The sequence below is a fragment of the Chrysemys picta genome, chromosome 1 (genome assembly GCF_011386835.1).
Source record: "Chrysemys picta bellii isolate R12L10 chromosome 1, ASM1138683v2, whole genome shotgun sequence".
NCBI lineage: Eukaryota > Metazoa > Chordata > Testudines > Emydidae > Chrysemys > Chrysemys picta.
In genome coordinates, this window is record NC_088791.1 from 123,388,060 (window position 1) to 123,410,730 (window position 22,671).

At 41.1% G+C, this 22,671-nt stretch overlaps 1 protein-coding gene across 23 annotated transcripts in view; it reads left to right on the forward strand.

Moving 5' to 3' along the window:
- The window catches only part of PPFIBP1 (PPFIA binding protein 1), a 178,575-nt gene that overhangs the window by 82,721 nt on the left and 73,183 nt on the right, over window positions 1-22,671 (forward strand). For all 23 annotated transcript variants that reach the window (XM_065569248.1, XM_065569270.1, XM_008165957.4 and 20 more), the window contains 2 exons: window positions 12,927-13,024; window positions 15,173-15,378. In XM_065569248.1, the coding sequence (XP_065425320.1) occupies window positions 12,961-13,024; window positions 15,173-15,378 (270 nt within the window). In that variant the 5' untranslated portion in view covers window positions 12,927-12,960. The remainder of the gene's footprint in view (window positions 1-12,926; window positions 13,025-15,172; window positions 15,379-22,671) is intronic.

Genomic DNA, 22,671 nt, shown 5'->3' on the forward strand with positions numbered 1-22,671 from the left:
GATCAGGGCTATGGCAGGGGGCTGTGGCGCAGGAGGAGGTCAGGAGTGCAGGCTCCGGGTGGCGCTTACCTCAAGCAGCTCCTGGAAGCAGTGGCATGTCCCCCCTCCAGCTCCTAGGCAGAGATGCGGCCAGGCGGCTCTGCACGCTGCCCCGTCTGCAAGCACCGCCCCTGCAGCTGCCACTGGCTGCGGTTCCTGGCCAATGGGAGCTGCAGAGCCGGTGCTTGGAGTGGTGGCAGCATATGGAGCCCCCTGGCTGCCCCCTAAGCATAGGAGCCGGAGGGGGAACATGCTGTTGCTTCCGGGAGCCGCGCAGAGCCACAGCACACGCAGAGCGGGGCAAGCCCCAGATCCCACTCCCCGGCAGAAGGTTGAGGGCCAGATTAAAATGTCTGAAAGGCCACATGTGGCCCCCGGACCGTAGTTTGCCCACCCCGATCTAGAAGCTGTGGAATAGACACTAAAGTGCCCCTCCAGGGGAGGGGTAGTGGTGGTGTCCTTTCTTTGCTCTTTACCTTGCCTTGAATAAACCACCATGTCATGTGTTTAATTATTTGCAAAGGTGTGGTGTCATGCAGGGAGCAAAACAGTTAATTAACCAGTTTGATGCTGTTTAACTATAAAACTGGCTGTTAGCTTTGTAGCCTTTAGAACATCCTGTGGGAAATTATTCAACTGATTAGATATTTCAGATTTGAAACAAGAGTTAGTTCATAATTGAAATGTATTGTACAAAGGTTTCTTTGTAAAGTATATTTCTTGCTTATTCTGGCTCTCCATAGAGAGCACAAATAGGTATCAATATGTCTGAGGTGACATTTATTTTCATGAAATATAGCCTCACCTGGCAATGCTGATAGAGTTACGGATGTGTTGTTGTTTTTCCAGATTTAAAAAAAATCCCACAGCATCATCTTTTTATTAGTGGCTTTTGTGACTTGGTAGAATTAATTTGCTCTAGAGTGAAACTTGGCAGTATTGATTCTCTTTGTGGAATAGCTCCCCCCCACACACACACATTTACAAAATATAAATATTGATTTGTTGGTTTGGTTTGGTTTGTTTTTTGTGGGGGTTTTTTTAGTTAGACTGTCAAGAGAATAACATTTTGACTAGATGTTCTGTCCCTCTCCTCACCCCACCCCAGCCTGTTTCCTCTGGCAAAGAAACAAAATATAACCAAGATTGGAAATGTGGTACACAGTAATTACCAATACTGTATTAAAATGCGTCAAAGGAATGTGAGAACTGGCTACCCAAGACATGCATTTTATTTGTATGTCAATAAATGACAGTAATACTTAACACTTATCAAATACTTTATTAGGATTCTAGTACTACTAAGCCTTCTCAAAACACATACATAATGATCAAGACAGATCACATATAAAGAGCAGTCTAGATTGTTTGGTAAGTTGGTGCAAACAAACGTGTGTTTCAATAAAGCCAAATGCAAGGTTGCACCTCTAAGGACAAAGAATATAGGTCATATTTCTGGGATAGGGAACTATATCCTTGTATGTAGTGTCTCTGAAAAGGACACGGTCATGGTGGATAACCAACTAACATGAGGTCCCAGTGAAATCCTGTGGCTAAGAGGTGGAACATGATTCTTGGATGTATAAGCAAGGGAACAGGGAGTGGGAGTAGGAGTGTGGAAGTGGTATCTTTGTCTGTAGCATTAATGAGACCTTTACTGAAATGCTGTGTTTGGTGTCCACACTTCAAAAAGGATACTGATAAATTGGGAAGGGTTCAGAGAAGAGCCATAGGAATAATTTGAGAACTGGGAAATTTGCCTTATAATGGGGGACTGAAGAAGACTGATATATTTATCTTTTTGAAAAGAAGTTTAACAGACAACTTGGTTATAGTCTGCAAGTACCAGCATGGAGAGATGATGTTCCAGAGAGGAGGGCTCTTTAATTTATCAGACAAAGGCATAAGATCTGTTCTAGTCTATTGTTTTTTATACTGTCTTCATCGCTGTAGTACTCTATGAGCTAAGATGTGAAAAAATTATCTAAGTTATCTGTTCACCTCCCAGAATTATGTTAAGCGTCTTGACTAACACTTGTTATGTTTGATACTCTTGATCTTCTTTCTCTCCAATGGGAAGGAGTCCAGTCTCATATATGACTCCTAATGATCTGTAAAGGTAGATCTGATGAAACCAAAAAGGCACAAAAAATTACAGAAAATTCCATGGGCAGCCAGCACTGACAAAAGATGCTGCCATTTGAAAATGTAGTAGTGTCTTAAATTATGATGCATCTTCTTTGCATGAGAATTTATAAAATAATTGATCAATGTACTTTGTATTGACGAGAAGAAGACAGAGTTGATAGATTTGGCTAATTGGATCCTTTTTATGTACATATTTTTCATTTATATATAAGGAAGCTGGTGCTGACAGGAAATACGGAACTGGAGATTTTACTCAAAGTAAATCTGGACATTGACAGATTCCCAAAGAAAATTTACCAATGGAGAGTGCTTATAAATATTTCTCTTGATGCAACTCGGAATGTATTGAAGAAAACATACCTTTAATCCCACCTGTCCTTGGCTCTTTTCAGTTTTGCCTGAAGTTGAAAGAGCACACTTATGAGTATATGAAGCTAATTTTACAGCACTTTGTGCTATAGATACGTAGAAGAAAGAATAATCTTCTTGCCTAGATTTTAATAAGGTTCTTTAGGATATATTCTTTATTTCAGTCAAGGGTAATTGAACTCTCTAACTCAATGATCCCCAAACTTTTGAGGGTCACAACCCTCCTTACCACTGTCTGCACCTCCCCTCTCCCCCAAACCTGGGAGTGGGGCCATGGCTGGGGATAGCCGGGGAGAGCGGAACCACAGCTGGGCCATGGTGGGGGCTGGCAGCTGGGCCCCCGGCCACGTATGGAGCCACACTGAGGCTGGGGATGGGGCCAGGTGTGGGACCCTGAGCTGGAGGTGTGGCTCCATCCCAGAAGGTGAGGTGGGGCTGCGTGGGCGCGCCATCCCCACCCCTCGTGGGGCTGGCCTGGGCCAACCATGCTACCCCCTCCCCGAATGTTTCTCTGTGCTCCCCTAGAGGGGTGCAACCCACACTTTGGGGACCTCTGCTCTAACCATAATGGATACCAACTATACTTTTTGGTAAATGGGAGAGTAATTTGATCCTGGGCATATATAGGTGAGAGTTAATCATTTATATACATATCGGAACTACAAACACTTCTATGAAATTGAAAAAGACCATGAGAACAAGTAGTAGTTGTGCGTAGAGTTCTTGGATGCTCTGTAAGTGCTTATTGACTTTCCTTTAAACCTGAAGGCTAGATTCTGGCAAGTTTTGAAACTTTCTCTTTCAGTGAAAGCAAGATTTCAGACATGGCTGGCTTTTCTTAAACAGAGAATGAATTCCCTTCTGGCCTTGGATACCTCCACTGCTTTTATGTTTCAAACTGGATATAGAGAACTCTTTGGGTGCCACGAACACGTGAATACGTGGGCACGCCACATATTGTCTCTGCCCCAATGAGTAGTTTCTTTGTACGCGTAGGGCTCCCAGATTTGGAATAAAGAAGACGATAGACACTGACCTTTCTTCCATTATCCACATCACTCTGAAGTCTGCACTCTCATTTAAAAGTTTGGGCCATAGTTTTGAAAAATGTCCACTAATTTTGAGTGCTAATAATTTTGAGACAGTTAGAGCCTTCTTTTCAAAGGTGCTGAGCACCAGAATCTGCCATTGACTTCAGAGTGCGTGCATGCAAAAGCAAAGGCACTCTAAATTAGGGGACATGATTGAAAACGTTGCCACTATAGAAACATTCAGCATAGATAATCTCTGGGTGAGAACGTTATGAATAATTTCAAACATGTGCAATATATTTAAGCGCTTCATATTTGTTTGGCATCTTCATTAAGGATCCTGAAGTCCTTATTCAGGCAGATATCCATTTGAAGCCGATGTGAGCTTTATGTGAATGAGCACAGCAGCATAAGCTCTCTGATGCTGCACATTTTGGCTTCCTTTAGGTTTTCTTGCAAAGCAGTGTTTTCTTTTCTCTGTGGTTTGTTTTTCACTTTCTCTTGAAGTGGTTTGGAATACATCTGCACTGGTGAGGTAGCCAGAAGGGTTTGTGTGTCTCTGTACTGGAAGGTGAACCGCATAACCCTAGCAACCAGAGTAGTGGTGGGAACCAGCAGAAAGGATATTTAACAAGTAAGACCAAATATCTCCTTTATGTGTAACAACCAGAGACATTCTGGGAATGTCAGCAACAGATAAGAGTCATCCTAACTGATGATAGAAATAATTGCAGTTTGAAATTGTCTCTTGTCGTTTAGCCTTCATGAAGTAATATTTTTTTTCTTCTTAGCCTGAGCAAGGTGTTCAGCTGTGAGCACTGGAATAGAGGTTTAAAAAACAAGTCTCTTGAACTGATTATATTTAAGAAAGGTGTTAGGATGGTAACACAGGTTTTATTTTGGGAAGCGTGGCAGAGCTTGTCTTAAATAGTCCCTAGGGTAAAGTGTTTTGAGAAAAATACGCACATACTGGACCAGATTAATTGCTGGTGTAGATCCACTGATGTCAGTAAGATTGTATCAGGGATGAATTCCATGCGTTTCTCTTTGTCTGTAGGCAAGTGTCTGTTTCGCTCACCTTCTGTGTTATACATATGGACCAATCTATTTTTATGGGGTGATTTTCCCTTTCTTCTCTCCTTATCTTTGAGTAAGAGAAAATGGTTTATTCTATTTGGTGTGGTGTTTATATACACCTCTATCCCTATATACCGCTGTCCTCGGGAGTCAAAAAATCTTACTGCATTATAGGTGAAACCACATTATATCGAACTTGCTTTGATCCGCCGGAGTGCGCAGCCCCGCCCCCCCGGAGTGCTGCTTTACCGCGTTATATCCAAATTCATGTTCTATCGGGTCGCGTTATATCGGGGTAGAGGTGTATTAGCTATGGGTGACTGTCTGAACAACCTCATTAGTTAATGAAAGATTCCCAGGGTCCTTGACTGCTTCACCACTCTGTGGGATTATTCAAGCTGTTTTTTCTCAGTGTTCCCTGACTGTCTGGCTTTTCCTATTTTTCATTTTTTTGGGTAGGATTTTACCTCCTTTCGAATGAAGTAAATTAAAAAGAAAGAAACTGTTCTATTCATCAACAAGTATCTGTTCTGTTTACTTGCCAATACATCATTCTTTCATATGCGGCCTAGTTAGATGCTACCCACTCTATTTCGAAAGTCAGCAATTCATCCTTTTAGTGCGTCAGTATTACTTTTGTCCTTACTCTTATTTTATTTGTACTAGAAACCTCAAGCAAGCAGATGACATTTCATATGTACAAGGCAAGCATGGCCACTATCTTGGTACTCAAAATGGTTTGGGATGCTTGTCCCCAAAATGCGTGCCTTGTATTCCCCTTTCCCTCTGCTTTCTGATGTCCCCATGTCTTTCCCTCTCTCTATGGTGCGTTGTCTTTTCTGGCCTTGTTTTTTGTCTGCTGTAAATTCCTTGGAGTGCAGAGTCTTTGTCTTCCTTCCTGTCATCTGAAAGCCATACATAGCACTGGTGCTATGTAAATAATAATAAAAACTACTCTGTTTCTGGAGCAGGGGAAGAACACTTCCAGTTTTCTTTATCTCAGTAGTTTCACTTCCTCAAACCCAGATGACGCACTGTCTGGGGAGGGTGACCAGTCTGTTCTGTTCAATTCAATTCAAGCTATCTTCGTTTCAGATTACCACTTTGTAGGGATGAGTAGTTAGGGAAACAATATCTTGTCATATAGTCTCCAGCTGTTCTTTACCTCTCAAAATTTCCTAGCCTGTGGCCTGCTCAGTTTGACAGCAGATGTTCTTTGAGAGGTGGCAAGAGGATGTTTGGGGAAGTCTTTTGTTCTCTTTGGATTACAAAAAGCAGCGATATTTCCTTCTTTTGCTTCACTGGACTTTATTTTTTTTAAATTTGACCCTGCTCCTACCCCCAGGGCAATTCCTGTTGTGGTAGCAATGGTGGGAGCTCTACTGTATTGTTGCCTGTGTTTTAATCACCATGTCATCCAATCCCACTTAGAGCAGGGCTAGATGACCCTAGTTAAAACACTAATGATCACCTGGGCCCTATCTAGACTAGGATTCTCATTGTTCCTGCTATTAGCTGAGCTGTATTGATGGTAGCTTTGGTGGGGATCTTTCAGAACAATAGTCCAGTATTGACAAAGTCTTTGTTCAGAAGAAAAACTTAAGTGGGAAATGTATTTAGCTGAAAATTATGAGATCGTTTTGCCCTGATGAAGCAAAATGGTTCCATTTTTTATATTGTGGTAGGTAGTGCCTAGGTGTCCCAACTCCATTGTTTGCTAAGCATTGTACAAACATGTAGCAGACAGTCCCTGCCCCAGAGAGCTTACGCTCTAAGAATAAGACAAGAAACAGGTATTGGGGGTTGGAGGGGGGGGAGAACAAGGTAACAATGAGATGATGGTTCTGCTCCTTACCAAAGCTATGGGCAGCATCTTGGCTCTCTTATGTTGTTGCTCCCTCCATGAGGGTTTTTTTTTTTATAGGTGGCCTATTCCTGAGCTGTGCTGAGCACATTCTAGTCTCATTAAAATAAATGGCAGTTCAGGGTACTCCGCACTTTGCAGTATAGGGCCCTTAGTCCACAGCACAATAGGGAACCAGGATTTTGTCTAGAGCGGAAGAAGTTCTGAGGGTTCTCTTTAAGTTCTCTGCCTTAGAGGACTCAAGATAAATCTAAAGATGACTGTGCCCATTCTCTATTCATGAAGATTCTTATACTACTATACTAAGGGCAAGAATTCCTTAATTGTCTAGGCAAGGGGTCTGAAACACGCGGCCTGCAGAGTTATTTGCTGCAGCCCATCAAGCTCCCTGCACCCCCCCCCCACCCCCCGGAGTTATTTCCTGCGGCCGCCAAACTCCCCATACCTGTCGCCACCCCTCCCCCCCGCAGCATGCTGCATCCCCGCTCCTCTGCCTACCTCCAGGTGCTTCTTGCCGCCAAACAGCTGTTTGGCGGCATTTAGCACTTTCCAGGAGGGAGAGGGGAGGAGCAGGGAGCCGCGCGCTCAGGGGAGGAGCCAGAGAAGAGGAAGGGCAGGGATGGGGATTTGGGGAAGGGGTTGGAAGGGGGGGGGGAGAAGCAGGGTAGGGTGGGGCCTCATGGAAGGGGTGGAGTGGGGGGTGGGGCTGGGGGCAGCGTGGGGGGATGGCGGGGGGCTTTTGTACCTTTATATGAAAAGGTGTCAGTGATCTGGCCCTCAGACCAATGTACTAGTCCTCATGTGGCCCTCGTGGTGATTTGAGTTTGAGATCCCTGGTCTAGGCGATCTTCAAAGGAAGAGGGAGTTACTTTTTCTCCCTTATCAAACATGTAGGCAGCTGACCCATAGATATTTTAAGGAAGATTTGCTATATATTATGGCAGGCAATATATTGTTTGATCTTTATTGCTTACGTACCTTATGCCAAAAACCTGCAGCTATAATTCTTTGATTTGGTTAGACCTTTTTATGGTTAGCTCATCCACGTTACTTTTTCCCTTTCAAAAATTACTGTAGCTTCTTGAACTTCAGTAACTAGGTTAAAAAAAATGTATTTCATTATGTAAGTTCCGTAGTCTTTATTCCATCATTCAAAGGGTATCCCTAAGTTTCAGATCCACTTCTTGCTGATTTGCTGCAAGAAGAGCTTTGATGGAAAAGATATGATGCTCACTGGCCTTTTTCAGTGTAGTCTTTCAGCAGAGATAGCTGGTGGTCTGCAATAAAAATTACCTAGCAGGTGGTTTATACCTATAGATGACAATTGTGTAGGGAAACTTTTAGAATTGATTTGCTTTTTAGGGATCTGCATTCGATAATTTACACCAAAGATGAGATGAACAGCTTTCCTTATTGCTTATATTGGAGCTGAGTGTTGCCAATGATGCTGAAAATATCTGACCTTTGTTAAGAAGACAAAGTGGCAGGGCATGCAAAAGGTTAAAAATGATTCTCCCTGTCTGATTTTTGTTTAGCCTTGTGCTGTATCTATGTTTATAGTAGAAGTGTTCTCTCACACAGACTAATGTGTACCAGATGTAAGCCACAACAATCTAGAGTATCCCTGTGACTCATATCTTCATTGTGCTAGAATAGAAACTACATGCTAAAGTACATGCTTAACTTTAAGCATGTAGATACATTGCCTTTGCTGGAACTACTGATGTCCTTAAAGTTAAGCACCTGCTTCAGTGTTTTGCCCATGTGTGTATAAACTCCCTTTCAACACAGTGGCTGGCCACCTTGGTAAAGACAACAGCATTTTTTAAAAGGTGAACTTAGTGCTTCTGAAGGGATCCAGATTGACATCCCAAAGACTCGAGTCTTCCAGCCATAAAAGATATGACTACACTGGAACAGGTGGTGTAATTTCCAGGTTAGGTAGGTGTACCCGCTCTAGTTCTGATTGAGCTAGTGCACTAAAAATAGTGTGGCTGCAGCGGCACACGGGGACAGTCTATCTGAGGCCTTAGCTATATATTTAGGTGGCCAGCTGTGCAACTGTGGTTACTTGACTATTTGTAGCACACTAGCTCGATCAAAGCTAGCATGTGTGCATCTACCCAAGCTGGAAATTATACCTCCGGCTGCAGTGTAGACACACCCAAAGAGGTAAGCCAAGGCATGGGAAGCAGCAGCTCAAACTTTCTCACAGCAGTGTGATACAGGCTTGGCTTGGAATGGGACCAGCCCTAAGGGCAAAATGGTAGTTCAGTTTTCATGGTCATTCAACCCTTGGCCTCTCCTCTGAGACTGTCAACAAGGATAACAGCCATGTTGGTGGTTTTTGCGATGTGGCTGTGTGTACAATAAAAACTGAACTGACATCACCACCTCATTTCATACAGGACACCAGACAGCTTTCTGACAGTAATAATGTTTTGTCACTGCTGGCCTGGGCTGGAATTCAAGCCCCTTATTCCAGTGGCTCTCAACCTTTCCAGCCTACTGTACCCCTTTCAGGAGTCTGATTTCTCTTGTGCACCCCCAAGTTTCACCTCACTTAAAAACGACTTACACAATCAGACATAAAAAATACAGAAGTGTCACAGCAACTATTACGGAAAAATTGCTTACTTTCTAATTTTTACCATATAATTATAAAATAAATCAATTGGAATATAAATATTGTACTTACATTTCAGTGTATAGTATATAGAGCAGTACAAACAAGTCATTGTCTGTATGAAATTTTAGTTTGTACTGATTTCGCTAGTGCTTTTTATGTAGCCTGTTGTAAAACTAGGCAGATATCTAGATGAGTTGATATACCCCCGGAAGACCTCTGCGCAGGGCCGCCCAGAGGGGGGGGGGGCAATTTGTCCCAGGCCCCACAGGGGCCCCCACGAGAATATAGTATTCTATAGTATTGCAACTTTTTTTTATGGAAGGGGCCCCCGAAATATCTTTGCCCCAGGCCCCCTGAATCCTCTGGGCAGCCCTACCTCTGCGTACACCATGGGGTATGCATACATCTGTTTGAGAACCACTGCTTTATTCCATGATGGCTCCTTGTTGATCCAGTCACCCTGCAACTTCACTGTTATCCATACAGAATATGCTTCAAAGTACCCATCTGCTTCTCACCAGATTTTCAACTTTGGACATTAGGTGGTTAGGAAAAGGAGGTATGAGGAAGGTGTATCCCCCCTATGTTGACTCAGTAGTCTGAAATCTTGGGATCTTATTGGATGAATTGCTCTGCTAAGAGTCCCAGACAGTAGGGGTAGCCCAAATTTTCCCTATACCATCTTCAGGTTTCTTACTGATTTTGTAGTTAAGGCAGTGGACTGGGAGCCCGAACTGGGTTTAATCTGAGCAGTGCCACAGACTTCTTGTGTGTGACCTTGGGCAAGACACTGTGAAAAGACTTCCACTGACTTCAATGGACTTTGAAGCAGGCTTTTAATCTTTTGTTCTCAGTTCTCCATTTGAAAAATGTGTTTATCTTTTTTTACAGTGCAAATATTTGTAATAAAAATAATTATCTAAAATGAGCACTTAACACATAGTATTCTGCATTATAATTGAAATCCATATATTTTAAAATGTAGAAAAACATCCAAAAATATTTATAGTAAATTTAAATTGGTATTCTATTATTAACAGTATGATTAATCATGATTAATTTTTTAATAACTTGAGAGCCCTAATAGATGTATAAAATCTCCTTCACAACTGCAGATGTTTTTGGCCTTGTGTAAAGTTTTTTGTTACTTTCTAATAAGATATGTCAACTTGTCTCTGAGCTGCATGGAACATTAGACTTAAAATGAAAGAATGTAAGCTGGTTAATTAGGCAAAATTCATTGGCTATAAATACTTGTGGTGAGGGGTTAATTCTTCCCCTCACTTAGTTTAAAATAAGAGCTGTAGAGATTTGAACTCTGGCACACCATCCTAAGATGGCTGCCACTTGTGCATTTAACTTTGGCCCCTTTTTTGATTCCTGATGAAGGGTTTCACTAATTGCCTCAGCACAGTGGGGAGTGACTGTGGCTGAACGTCTGGTCTGGGCCAGCTCTGATGCAGTCAGTTGAAATTGGTGCAAAGGAAGTGGGTTGCCATCTTTAAAAGCCTCTTATGTTGATTTTTTGAAAGTTGAGTGTTCTCATGAGCTAAAGGATAACGGAAACAAAGATGAGTTGTTGCAGCTGGGAAAGTGGGAGTGATTCAACTAAGAAATAAAGTTTGAGGACCAAAATTTAAAAATACTTCTTTTTTTCTTTAAATCATCCATTTAAATTCCCAAACTCCCAGCTTATCATCTTGGGAAGTGTGTCTCGCAGGTTAGCTTTTCCAAGCTCTACTTGAAGAGTAGAGGAGAGTTTTTAAATCCCTCTTTATTCCTCAACTTCTAAACATTCTGGGATTAGATTAATTGTGGTGTAACTCCATTGTCTTCTCTGCAGTTCTCCCAGGGCATAATTTGGTTCACACACTGTTGACTCTTGTTAAAAAGATAACTAGAAGCACTCTCCTTATGTGCAAGAAACTATGTTTGTATTTTTATTTGCTAATTTATTTTATTTGATTTTTATGAAGAACAATGGCATTTATTTTATTTTGCCCCATTTGTCATCTTGTTTCCACAGACAGTCACAATAATGCAAGTGACACGTATTTAGAACCGTTAGAGAAGTCCTACAATTACACAAGGGCTGTTTTTTTTCCTCGGTCTCTATTGAAGTAATGCACAGAACACTAGACCCCTGACTTACCTGAACTTCCTGAAACCTGGATTATCTGAAATTAGGTTCTTTCCCCCAAGATGCACCATTGATATAGAACAGTGGGCCCTGTTAACCAAAATAGTTCTTTCCTTTCTCATCCTCTGTGAGACTGTCTTTGATTCATGAGGGACTACAGAAGAGAAGAGGAGTTGTGGGCCAGGGGGAGCAGAGCAGAGACTCAGGCTTACTGCTATGATTAAAGCTTCATCCTCAATTTACTTCCCTTCTGGCAAATTTCAGTTGGCTATTAGAGCAAGCTGTTTCTCCTGTGTGAGCTGTCTGAAGCGTCACATGCCACTGCTGGTGGGAATTAGAGGGCCACCAATGTTCTACAATACAGGCAGTTGTCACTTATGAACGTGACTGTGACCAGACCTGCCAAAGATAGAGACCAGCCCACTAAGCAAAGACTTGATTTCCTAGCAGCTCATTTGGGGCTTAGGTGAGATACGCCTGCTGATATTGCCAGTGGTCAGGAAGGAACCCTGCTGCTTTGTAAATTTCCTAAATTTAGAGGACACTGAGTGATGCTGTGATAATTGGGCTTACAAATGTACCCTAATGGTAAGCTCAATTGTAAAAAAGTATATGAAAGTTCAAGAGATGTTGTAATAACCTATAAAACAAACGTTCATGGAAAGTAGTTGCTTTCAATAATGAATGTTATAAAAAGGTATGAAAGTGAGACAAAAAACCGAATTAGTCTAAGCAAAGAGGCCTATTAATATAACTCAAAGACTGTAGTTTAGTAAAAACAAGAAATGTGGAACCAAAAACTAATGAACCAAAATTTGTGTCAGATACTAGGCCTAATTGGTGGACAAAATAATGAGGGGATAAGCTACTTCACCCACCACTCCCTTTTTGGGTCCTTAAAAAAAGACTTTTTTGGGGGGAGGAATAAAAACAGAATGAGGCTACTGGAGCAACTTCGTCATCGTGACTGTCCCCCAGTGTCTCCTGGGACCCTAGCCTTCGTCATCCTGATCCCGAGAGATGTCCTGACCAGACTGGGCCAGAGAGAGGGATCCAGATGGCAGCGCTAGTCCGACCAGCTCCATCTGAATCCCAAAGACCACCTGAAATAAAATGGGATCAGACTTTAACAACAGCAACAACAACAGTTCCAGCCCATTTCAACTCACTTCTCTTTTCCCCAAAAGGACAGTTATTATCATCATTAATACCATCTAAGAGACTGTCAAACAAGACGGGGAGGTTTCCTTCTAAAAACTCTCTCCAGCTAAAGGAAAGGGAACAAGGGATGTTGTTAAAATGAAAGACGGACTTAATATTTTTCATTGCAGATGCTTTAACCATGTTTTTCCTTCTCTGTATCTTTAATTAAAAGTTACAAGGATTTTTAATGCTGTATTTGCCATAGTATTAAGCAAGCTGAGGTCTCTGTGTACCAAACCCCAGACCTTGTTTAATACTGTTTAATGTTGGACAGTGACTAGGTTATGTTAACAGTTTTGGCCCATGTATTCCATCTAAATTAATACAACGGTGAAATGAATAGCCACTTGCAGACTGACTTGCATAGTTGAGGCTTTTGATGTATTGGTGTCCATGTAACAGAATTATCATTTCATTTCTTGTTAGGCTTTAGCAGTGAGTACCCTTGACAAGCAGGAAGATGATGAATGACGCAAGTGACATGCTAGCTGCAGCTTTGGAACAGATGGACGGCATTATAGCAGGTAAAAACATTATGCTGTTTGTTTAACCAGTTCAATCCTCCTTTCATCTGTGTAGGGCTGAGTTCCAGTTGAAAGAGGATGCACATAGAACTGTGTTTGATGCCTCCCTACTAACTAGTTGTGAAACTCAAAGGATGCAAACCGATTTGAAAGAGGATGGCACAAATCCCTGCAAACACACAGTGCCAATTCAGTTGCACCTGTTTTCCTATCTCCCCATCACTACACTTCGCAAAACCATTGGGCAATGTGGTTCAACTTGAAGGACTGGAATAGCCAAGGATGTTTCAAATCAGGATTAGTATTTGTTTGAAGAGTAGTGGGGTGTCAAGAAGGGAAAGCTTGTCTCTAGTGCTGTACCTCACTCAAGTCTTGAGAGAAATTAATTAAATAGGCCTGACTGGGCCAATTCAGATTAAGAACTGAATTTTGATCCCTTCAAAGTAGGGGCTTTTTGAATCAGGGCTTTGGTTTGGGCCTATCTCTAACTTTAATGTTTTCCTAAGCATGAGCAATTCGCTCATACATTTTTACTGGGCCTGGGAGAGAGATCAAAAAGTATATTACTTCTTGACCTCTTAAAACTGTATCCAGTGAGCTGCGAAAAACATACAATCATATAAAACAGAGAAACAAAGCAGACAGAAGTTTTTGGTTTGATTCCATTCCAGCAGAGCTATCCAAACAGCTGTTCAAATTGAAGAAGTATTCTGCATAGGCAGCATCAGAGATATGAAGGCTTCAACAATCCCACATAAAATAATTTCCTTTAAAAAAAAAAAAAAAGCTTAAAAAAGTGCCTGCTTTGCTAGAACTGACTTTTCTCCACAATGCTATCTTCTTAAAGACCTCTGGCACACATGTTCAGTGTATACAGTGGGTCATAGCGTCTGAATTATGAAGGGCCCAAGTAGGCTTGGACAGCATGGGGTTTAATGTAAAAATAAAGGGTGGTTATCAGGATGTTTAAGACACCAAAGACTTAATTACATATGTCTTTACAAACCTTTACATAATATTGCAAAGGAGTTGTTAATTTTGTCCTATCACCTCCTATACTTCTGCAAGGGATTTTTCTCTTTTTAATGTTCTCAAAGGGAATTAATAGTTGGAATGCTTGCATTTTTCAGACTGCCAGACAAATGAAGGCTTAGAAGGACGTGTACATTCTGCATATATCTGCAATATCCAAACAGTTAACAGCATAAAAGATGATACTTTGTCGTTAATGTCTCATTGTGTCTAGGCATTACAGTATTAAGTCGTTACAGACGTGACAGTCTAAATCAGTGTGTTGAAGTATCGAGACAGAATTAGCTAAGTTAACTTAAATCAGCTTTAACTGTGGATTTCTTCCCTTTTTTATTGAACCTTTCACTTTAGAGTGAATGTCCTTTGTGTTAGTGAATAATAACTTTTGCTTATTAATCCTCACGTGTGAATGCCACAATAGCCAACTTGTTTGGGCTTAGGGTTTTAATTTTAGGGGAAGTCATTCAATATTTCCTTCTCTCCCTCTTCATTAATTCTCTTTATTTTTTTAAAGGCTTCCAAGCCCTTGCATCAGGGTAACCTATCTTTTTGAGTAAAAAATGTTGACTGCAATTCCCTGTGGAACCCATCAGTGTCTCTCTTGGGTCATATAATCACCACAGAGTGAGACAAAACACTGCTAGGGCTGAGCATGTTTCTTCCATAGTATTCCCAACCTCTGGTAGCCTTAGGGAGCTGCGGGACCAAACTGTGCCTTGAACTCCAGTGTGCTTTGTATTGGCATGTTACTCTGCTGCAAGACAGTCCTAACAGCCTGTGCTATATTATGTTAGGTTTACTGTACATTAAAATTGTAGAAAAGATACAAGTTACAGGTATCATCAGGACACCAGATGAGTATCAGTGAAGAATTACTTATGTCTGTGCTATAACATGGAGATGAGCCTGCGTCCAAACACCCGTAAAATCTGGGAAGTTCAAAATCCAGATCCAGGTCTGAATTTTGTTGGTAATAAATATTTGTCACTAGGAATCCCTGTAGGTGCCGAACCTCCTAGATGTATTATAGCAAGTCTCATAATTGTATTTATATCTTTATTTCCTCTTGTGGCTTATCTAATGTAATCCTTGTCTCTTTACCTTGCTTTTGTCTAGGTTCCAAGGCTTTGGAGTATTCCAATGGTATATTTGATTGTCAATCCCCTACCTCCCCATTCATGGGGAGCCTGCGAGCACTGCACCTTGTGGAGGATTTGCGTGGTTTATTAGAGATGATGGAAGCGGACGAAAAAGAAGGACTGCGATGTCAGGTCCCAGATTCAACAGCAGAAGCTTTGATTGAATGGCTCCAAAGCCAAATGGTACAATATCCCCTTGACTTTCTTATAAAACATTGGGTGTCCTGTCTTACAGGCTACAGCTGGTCAGAAAATGGGTTTTTATTTTCTACAGAAAAATTCTGAATTTTCAGTCAAAAATTGAAAACCAGAATATTTGGGACAAAATGGGAAATAATTTGGTTCAGGAAAGCTGCGGCAGAGCCTCATGTCCTTTATAGCCTGGGGTCCCTGGTTGGACATTTTCCATGATGTACCACAGTATCTCCTCTTGGTGGGAAAATTTTCCAGTGATTGGGCATTCAGTATTTTTATGAAAAAATCAAAATTTTATGTGGAAAGCAGACACTGTTAGTGAAAATTTTAGTTAGTTGAAACCCAATTTTCTATCAAAAATCAGTCCTGATGGAAAATTTTTGATCAGATCTACTGTTTACACTTTTTGGTATTAATAATCTATCAGGAAAACTTTTAGAATGACAGCATCTTTAACTGACTGTTATGTTGGTTTAAGAAGGAAATTTTCTCTTGCCCATGGCTTGTTATTACTGCGTTTGAGAGCAGCGTGTTACTCTTTAGTAGAGTGTGACTTAGGAAAGCACAGAGGAAGTAATTATGCACAATATATGTGAGACAGAATTTAGGGCAGCCTCTTCAAAGAGGCCTCAGCCTGACCACTAATTTTGCATCCCTAGTCCCATTCCGGTTGCAGTATTCCTGCTGTACTTGCTTGCAGGTGCAAGTGAAAGTCTTCCTTGTTTGTGAATACCTTTGGTGCTGGTTTGATGGCTTAGGGGAGAATACATATCTCAGGGGAGCCCAGGTGGTGGAAGTGAAAATTATGTATTAGACCTCATACTTCAGCGTTTGTCAGTCTCTACGTCTATGTACACATTAGCACAAACGTCAGTATATGTTATGTCAGTCAGGAGTGTGAATAAGCCATCCCTGAGCGATGTAAGTTACATTGACCTAAGCACTGGTGTGGAAGCTCTCCCGCCAGCATAGTTACCGCCCGTCTCGGGGACTGGAGTAACTAAGCTGACAGGAGAGCTCTCTCCCATCGGTTTAGAATGCCTGTGCTAGCAACACTACAGCTCTGTAGTGTAGCCACGGCCTAAGTGTTAGCGATCAGAATAACACCTAATGCAAGGAGGGGCAGGCCACATCTGCCTACTGCAGGGTTTTGCAGCTTCCTCTGAAGGAGCTAGTGCTGTCTGCCATTGGAGATCAGATACCAGACTAGATGGACCTTGGGTGCACGTAGGGAGAAAGGGGGGAAGCAGGCAGTTCTTGTTTTCCTAAGACTGCATTCTGTTTGTAACATTCACAACACTGCATGCAAAATCAGTTGTGTGCAAAATAGAGGCCATTTTTTAATATTTGCCCCCGTAAGAACGTAATGCTTTTCATTGGTAGAATTTGCTTCTATTTGATTTCAGGTGCCATCTAGTGGCACATGTAGTTCTATGAAATCTCAGTTGAGAGATACTGGTCCTGGGAATAATACAGCTGCTGAACTTTTCTCTTATTGAAGGTTCTAGGACGAGAGCTGTGTTTTTGAAGTAGCTTTTGCTTTATACTATTCAAGTGACCCAGGGCCTGATCTAAAGCCTGCTGAAGTCAGTGGAAGTCTTTTCATTGACTTCAGCAGGCTTTGGATCAGGGCCCACAGTGTTGAAATCTGTGATCAAGACCCAAAGTGGCATAACATATGGATGTCAGAAGGAAGAGATTGAATTATATGGAATTCGATTCTTCAAAATATATAAAGTTATCTATAATTTCAGCACCTCGAATGTCTGTAATTCACAGTAATTAACATCAACTCTAGCTAATACCAGATGTGTGTGGAACAGGCGTAAACATGGGACTCAATCATGTGCTGTCCAAGACGTTGATTTAAAAATATATATATATTTGAATGCTCGTGAAAGGTGCTAAGTAAATTATATCCATGATTAATGAAAAATCTCTGCAGGTAAAGCATGGACGGTACAAGTTTGGCTATGCTGGTCTGCCAGTAGTATACCATATTCATGAGCGGGAGGGGCCATCTGTATCAGCAAGAAGATAGTTCCATCTCTGTGACTGTTCAGATTCTCTGCTAAGACTATCAATAAAGATGCCAAATAGTGCCAGTTTGGGTGGTGGGTTTGTGATGCAGATGTGTCTGCCTATTAGAAACTGGAAAGAAATCACCAAATTCTTTTCACATAGACCATCAAACAGCTGTCAGATGGTAACAGCTTTCAGTTACTGTTGTCACAGGTAGAATTTGAATTCGTGAGCTAGATGGGAAAGGGTCTGGATTAGCATTCCTCATAGAGTTCTGTATAATGTGGTACAGTTAACAGAGATTTCTTTCAATCCCACACTATTGAAGTTGGCTGTCTCAAGTTCTCCTCATGGCTCTTCCTGACCTCACACCAAATTGTTCCTGCTGTACTTACATGAGTAGCCCCTTTGGGATGACTCGCAAAGGAAGGAGAGCAGGATTCTACACATTAGCATTTAAAAACAAAAAGAACTTCCTGTTTCCGATGTCCTTTTTACATAAAGGGACAAGTAGTTAAGTTAAAATACGGATGTGAAATATTTTGAGGAGAATGGTTGTGTGTGCCAAATGGCCAGTTGGAACCAGCTGTACATGTTGTGCACTAATATCTGATCATGGAGTTGTTTATATAAAGTGATCAAGTAGTTTCCATTGAGGAATTCAAAGATAAACTAATATTTCCATTGAACAAAATGAGCTCTTAACATCTCCATTTGAAATCCACAATGTGTTAATTAACTAAACGCGATAGAATTAAGCTGCTTTTCTTGTCTGCTTTTCTAACTTAGGTGAATAAAAAAATGTGCAGTGGAAATCATACACGCATTTCCCTATGTGCATGTTGGAAGTGGATGGATTTATGTGATTAAACTTAGAGATGGGCCCAGTCATTCACAGTTTGGATCTGGAGTCCGGCTTCTTCACAGTTCAGAAGTATTGGGATCCAGAGTTTCAGTGTCTCTCATCATAGACACAGGGTATAGCTGTGACGTTCACAATGAGATGATAACCTTTCCTGAGTTTCAGGGATCTTCAGTTTGTTGCTAATGAATAAAAATTCTCATTCTATTCTAATGTGTATCTACTTAATTCATATAGTGCCCAGGGCAAAGCATTTATTCACAGTCTCTTTTCTCTGCAAATAGATCTGTTTTTGTTTCTCAATGCTTTCCAGATCAGATATGGTCAGTTTGCAAATACATTTTTTTTTTTTATTTCTAACTGTGAGCCCCGCAAATTGAAAGGCTGTCTTTTTATCCTTCTTGTATATCATCATGGGTAATAAAGTATTTCAAACCAAATTCTGCTTTTCATTGCATCACTGCAACTCTGTTGCTTTCAGTTTGAACTAGATACATAATTCTGTTGAAGCACAAAGGGAATAGAATTCAACTCGCTCTCCCAGAGTTGGCTCCAAGGTACTAATAAGAGTTAAATGCAGCAAAACCTTTTTTAGTCACTAAAGTCAGCAGCTCTGGCTGGGAACACTTACCCGGGAGCAAATCTCTTGGGTAAAGAGGTATACATTTTACCTAATCGCTTTTATGAGTGGAGCCTCACTTTAAGCAATGAAGAGTAAAAATCTAACTGAAAACATAAAATCTAAAGACACCTGTCAGTCATAACTGCATCTTCCTCTTACCAGGACCGGCTTCCTCTCTGGGTAGCAGGCACTCTCAAACTTCCAGCAAGATTCTTAAAATGCTTTCCCATAACCATGAGCATCGCTTCACTCTTCTCTGAGTTGAGTTTTCAAATTAAAATTGGATGATTTGTTGTTGCTTTTTAAGTGATATTAATTATTGATTACAGAAAAAACATGGTCAAGTTGAGTGAGTGTCCTGTGCCTTTCTGGGAAGGATGCTTGCATAACTCACTTTGTCTTGTTTAAAGATGGGACTGGTGCAGAAGCCCAGATCTAAGTTCCCACTAAGTCCCACTAAACTCCCCGAAGTTTAGATCCAAACCTTTCATCCTTGGCCCATTTCTAGTGGTGGTGGTATAACTCTGCGTGCTTTTTATACAGAGGAGCCAGTGATCTTTAACAGCCAGTGACCATTTTTTAGCCAAGTTTCATGTCAGTTCATGTGTATTTTCAGCTTTTGGTAATGAGTTGACTTGTGATGCTGACAGTGATTTCCTGACTCCGTGCGTGTAGTTGTTGCCGTCCTCTTGTAAAATCAGCTGCAGGATCTGCCTCCTCTTTAATGAGTTAATTCTTTCAGAAGCTGGCCAGATTCCTGGGAGCTAATAAAACCAATAGTATTCTTTATGAAGGCATATTAGGTTTCAAAGATAAATTTGCTTGTCTGAGATAAGTGTACTGAAATAAATCAGCCCTTTTAAAGATGTGGAGTGGTTCCCATGTGGCAGAAGTAGATCACTAGCCAAGAAACATTACATGTGATTTATTCATGGAAAAATCCTGTATTCAAGTGAAGATTTATTTGATTTTTTTTTTCTTTTTTAGTGTAGACATAAGGTAGATTAATTTGATTTAGACTGACTGGGCTAGATCCTGAAAGCATTTTATGATAGTATGAGGCACATTTAGTCTCTCACCCCTTGAGACCTGAATTCCGATCCTGCCAGAGATCATAGGTTGAAAGGAGTGAGATGATTCCATCCTAGCCCCTAGTGGAAATTGCCCATATCACAAATTGTCACACAGTTGAGTTTTTGCTCGTGAGAGGCCTAGCTGCGGAGTGCTCTTTGACCACAAGATATCCTTCCTGCTAGGTATGACTATCAAGTTTGGTCTGTCTTTGATGAAACAAGTGATTTGAGATAGCAGGGCACTATCTATCCTGCTGCTTTGCTTGGTCTCTTTGATAAGTTCATGCATTGTACCCTGTTGTTCTCAAGCAGCCACAAGGGCAGTATGGCCAAACCAAAACATTCAAAAGTCATGAGTAGGGGGTCACAAATCCATGATTGTCTTAAAAATCATGAGCGTTTAATGAGTAATAAATGTGGGGTTCTTTCCATTTGCCTCTTGGTGTTTGACTCTGTTAGAGTTCATGTTTTCAAGATTTTTTTTTCTGAAAGCATGAGGCTATAAACTTTTTTTGGTAATAAACAAAGCTGAAATTTTCAGATAATCACAAGACTCCAGGAACTGGGGATTTATACACCAAATATTATGAGATTTGCAATAAAATTGTGAGAGTTGGCAAAAATATAATGGAGTATAATTACTGATTCTGATTACTGAGCGGGTGGCAGTTTAAAAATTAAAACACTGCGGTATTTGGTATTGTGAGGGTACAACCTAACCTGACTCCTAAATCATCTTCTCCTAAAACTTTAAGTAAATCATGTTTGAGACTTGATAATGTTCAATTATTTTTTCAATTATTTTTCATTTTTGCTTGGCCTCTGCACTCGTGCGTTCCGCCACTCTTCCACCTATTAAAATAATAGTCCATCAGTAAAATCAAAGTAAAAGACCTAGTGTTCTTAACCATATTTATATCTTGATGCTCTTTCGGTTTTTCCAGTTTTCATGAAAATCAATAAGGTTCTGCCCACTGATGCCTAGAACATTCTCTGAAAGTAGGGAATTGGTCGAACGTGCTATCATATGATAGAGAAGCGTCATTGAGTTGAGCATGAGACCTTGGTTTAATCAGGTCTAGTCTACACTACAGACCTATATCAGTATAACTGCGTCACTCAGGGATGTGGTTTCTTCACACACACATACACCCCCCCCCAAGAGGGCGATGTTATACTGACCTAATCCCCCAGCTAGACAGTGCTATGTCAGCAAGAGAGAGCTTCTCCCATCGACATAGCTATGGCCTCTCACAGAGGCTTAAAAGTCTTCATTAAAGCACTAGAGCAGCACATTGGTGCGGCTGCGCTGATGCAGCATTTTAAGTATAGACCTGCCATCAGTCAGCTCTGTCTGTTTTTACACAGGATTTACAAAAGGTTTCTTGTTTATGTTGATTTGGCAGTTTTGTTAAAACCTGTCATTACCAGTACAATAAAAAAATCTGCTTCGGGGAAGAGAGAATACAGGCATACTACTGCCCAAAATGGGATTCCCATCTATTTACTGATGGAGTATTTTATAGCAATATTTTTAAATGAAATTCTTTTTTAAAGTTCTCAGCTTCAGATATGGTCTGAAGATTTTTTTGATTAATGATGTGGAGAAAATTCACTGTTGGGCACAGACCAAGCCTGGGCCATTTGGGGCAGAAAGGAAACTTTCTTCTAGAGCTTAGAAATGAAGTGTCATAGCATTGTTAGCCAGTATAGCATTTTGCTATCACAGCTCATCAGTTTTCACCCTGATTTGGAAGACTCTCGTGCTTTAGAATAAGTGCAATAAAAAGATATGGCTCTGTATGTATCCATTTGAGTCCGTCTGTATTGATTTTGCACAGAAAAGAAGAAGAATGAGCCAGTGGTTAGGGTGCTCGCCTAGCACTTTGGAGACCTAAGTTCAATTCCTTGCTACTGTGTGTGACCTTGAGCAAGTCTCTTAACCTCACTGTGCTTCAGTTCTCCATCTATAACACGGGGATGATATTTCCCCACTTCATATGGGTGTTCTGAGGCTACTGTGGTAATGGGGCTGTATAAGATAGATAGAACTTGCAATGGAAAATGTTGATCGAACAAATATTTTCACTGTTTTGATTTCAGAAAACTAAACAGAGATACCAGTTATGTGACACTGATTTACAAAAGAGCAGCAAAGGCTATGAACATTTGTTTTTCGCATTATTCACACACCATGTAATTTAAAAGAAAGCCCTTCCCTTTAGCAGCCAAGAAGAGTTTACTTGGGAAACTCTTGGACTTGTTTGGCTTGTCTTTCTCACTTGTCTGTGAGAGAAATCCTGATTACTTCAGCTAAATTCCAGTGAGCGCCAGAACAATTTGATGTGAACACCGACAATGGCTAAGCTTTGCCCTGGTGCTTAGAATCCAGCAGAGCCGGGATGAGCAGTGATACTGGCAGGTTATTCTGCATCAGGAATCCTTCGAGCACAGGAGTACGCATGATGGACAGCTACAGTGTACTCTGGGGCACGCTTCCTGCTCCTCTGAGAATGCTGACCCTGGTGCCAGGTATTGATCGCTTGAGTATAAGACAGAAATTCTTGCCTTCCTGGGAAAGTGATACATGCTTCTAGGCATCTTGGTGTACCAGGGAGATGCTGGATGGTAAGAAGAAACACGCCCTCTGCCACAACACTCCAATATAGCAAATGGCAGGATTTACCCCAATTTCTTGAGGG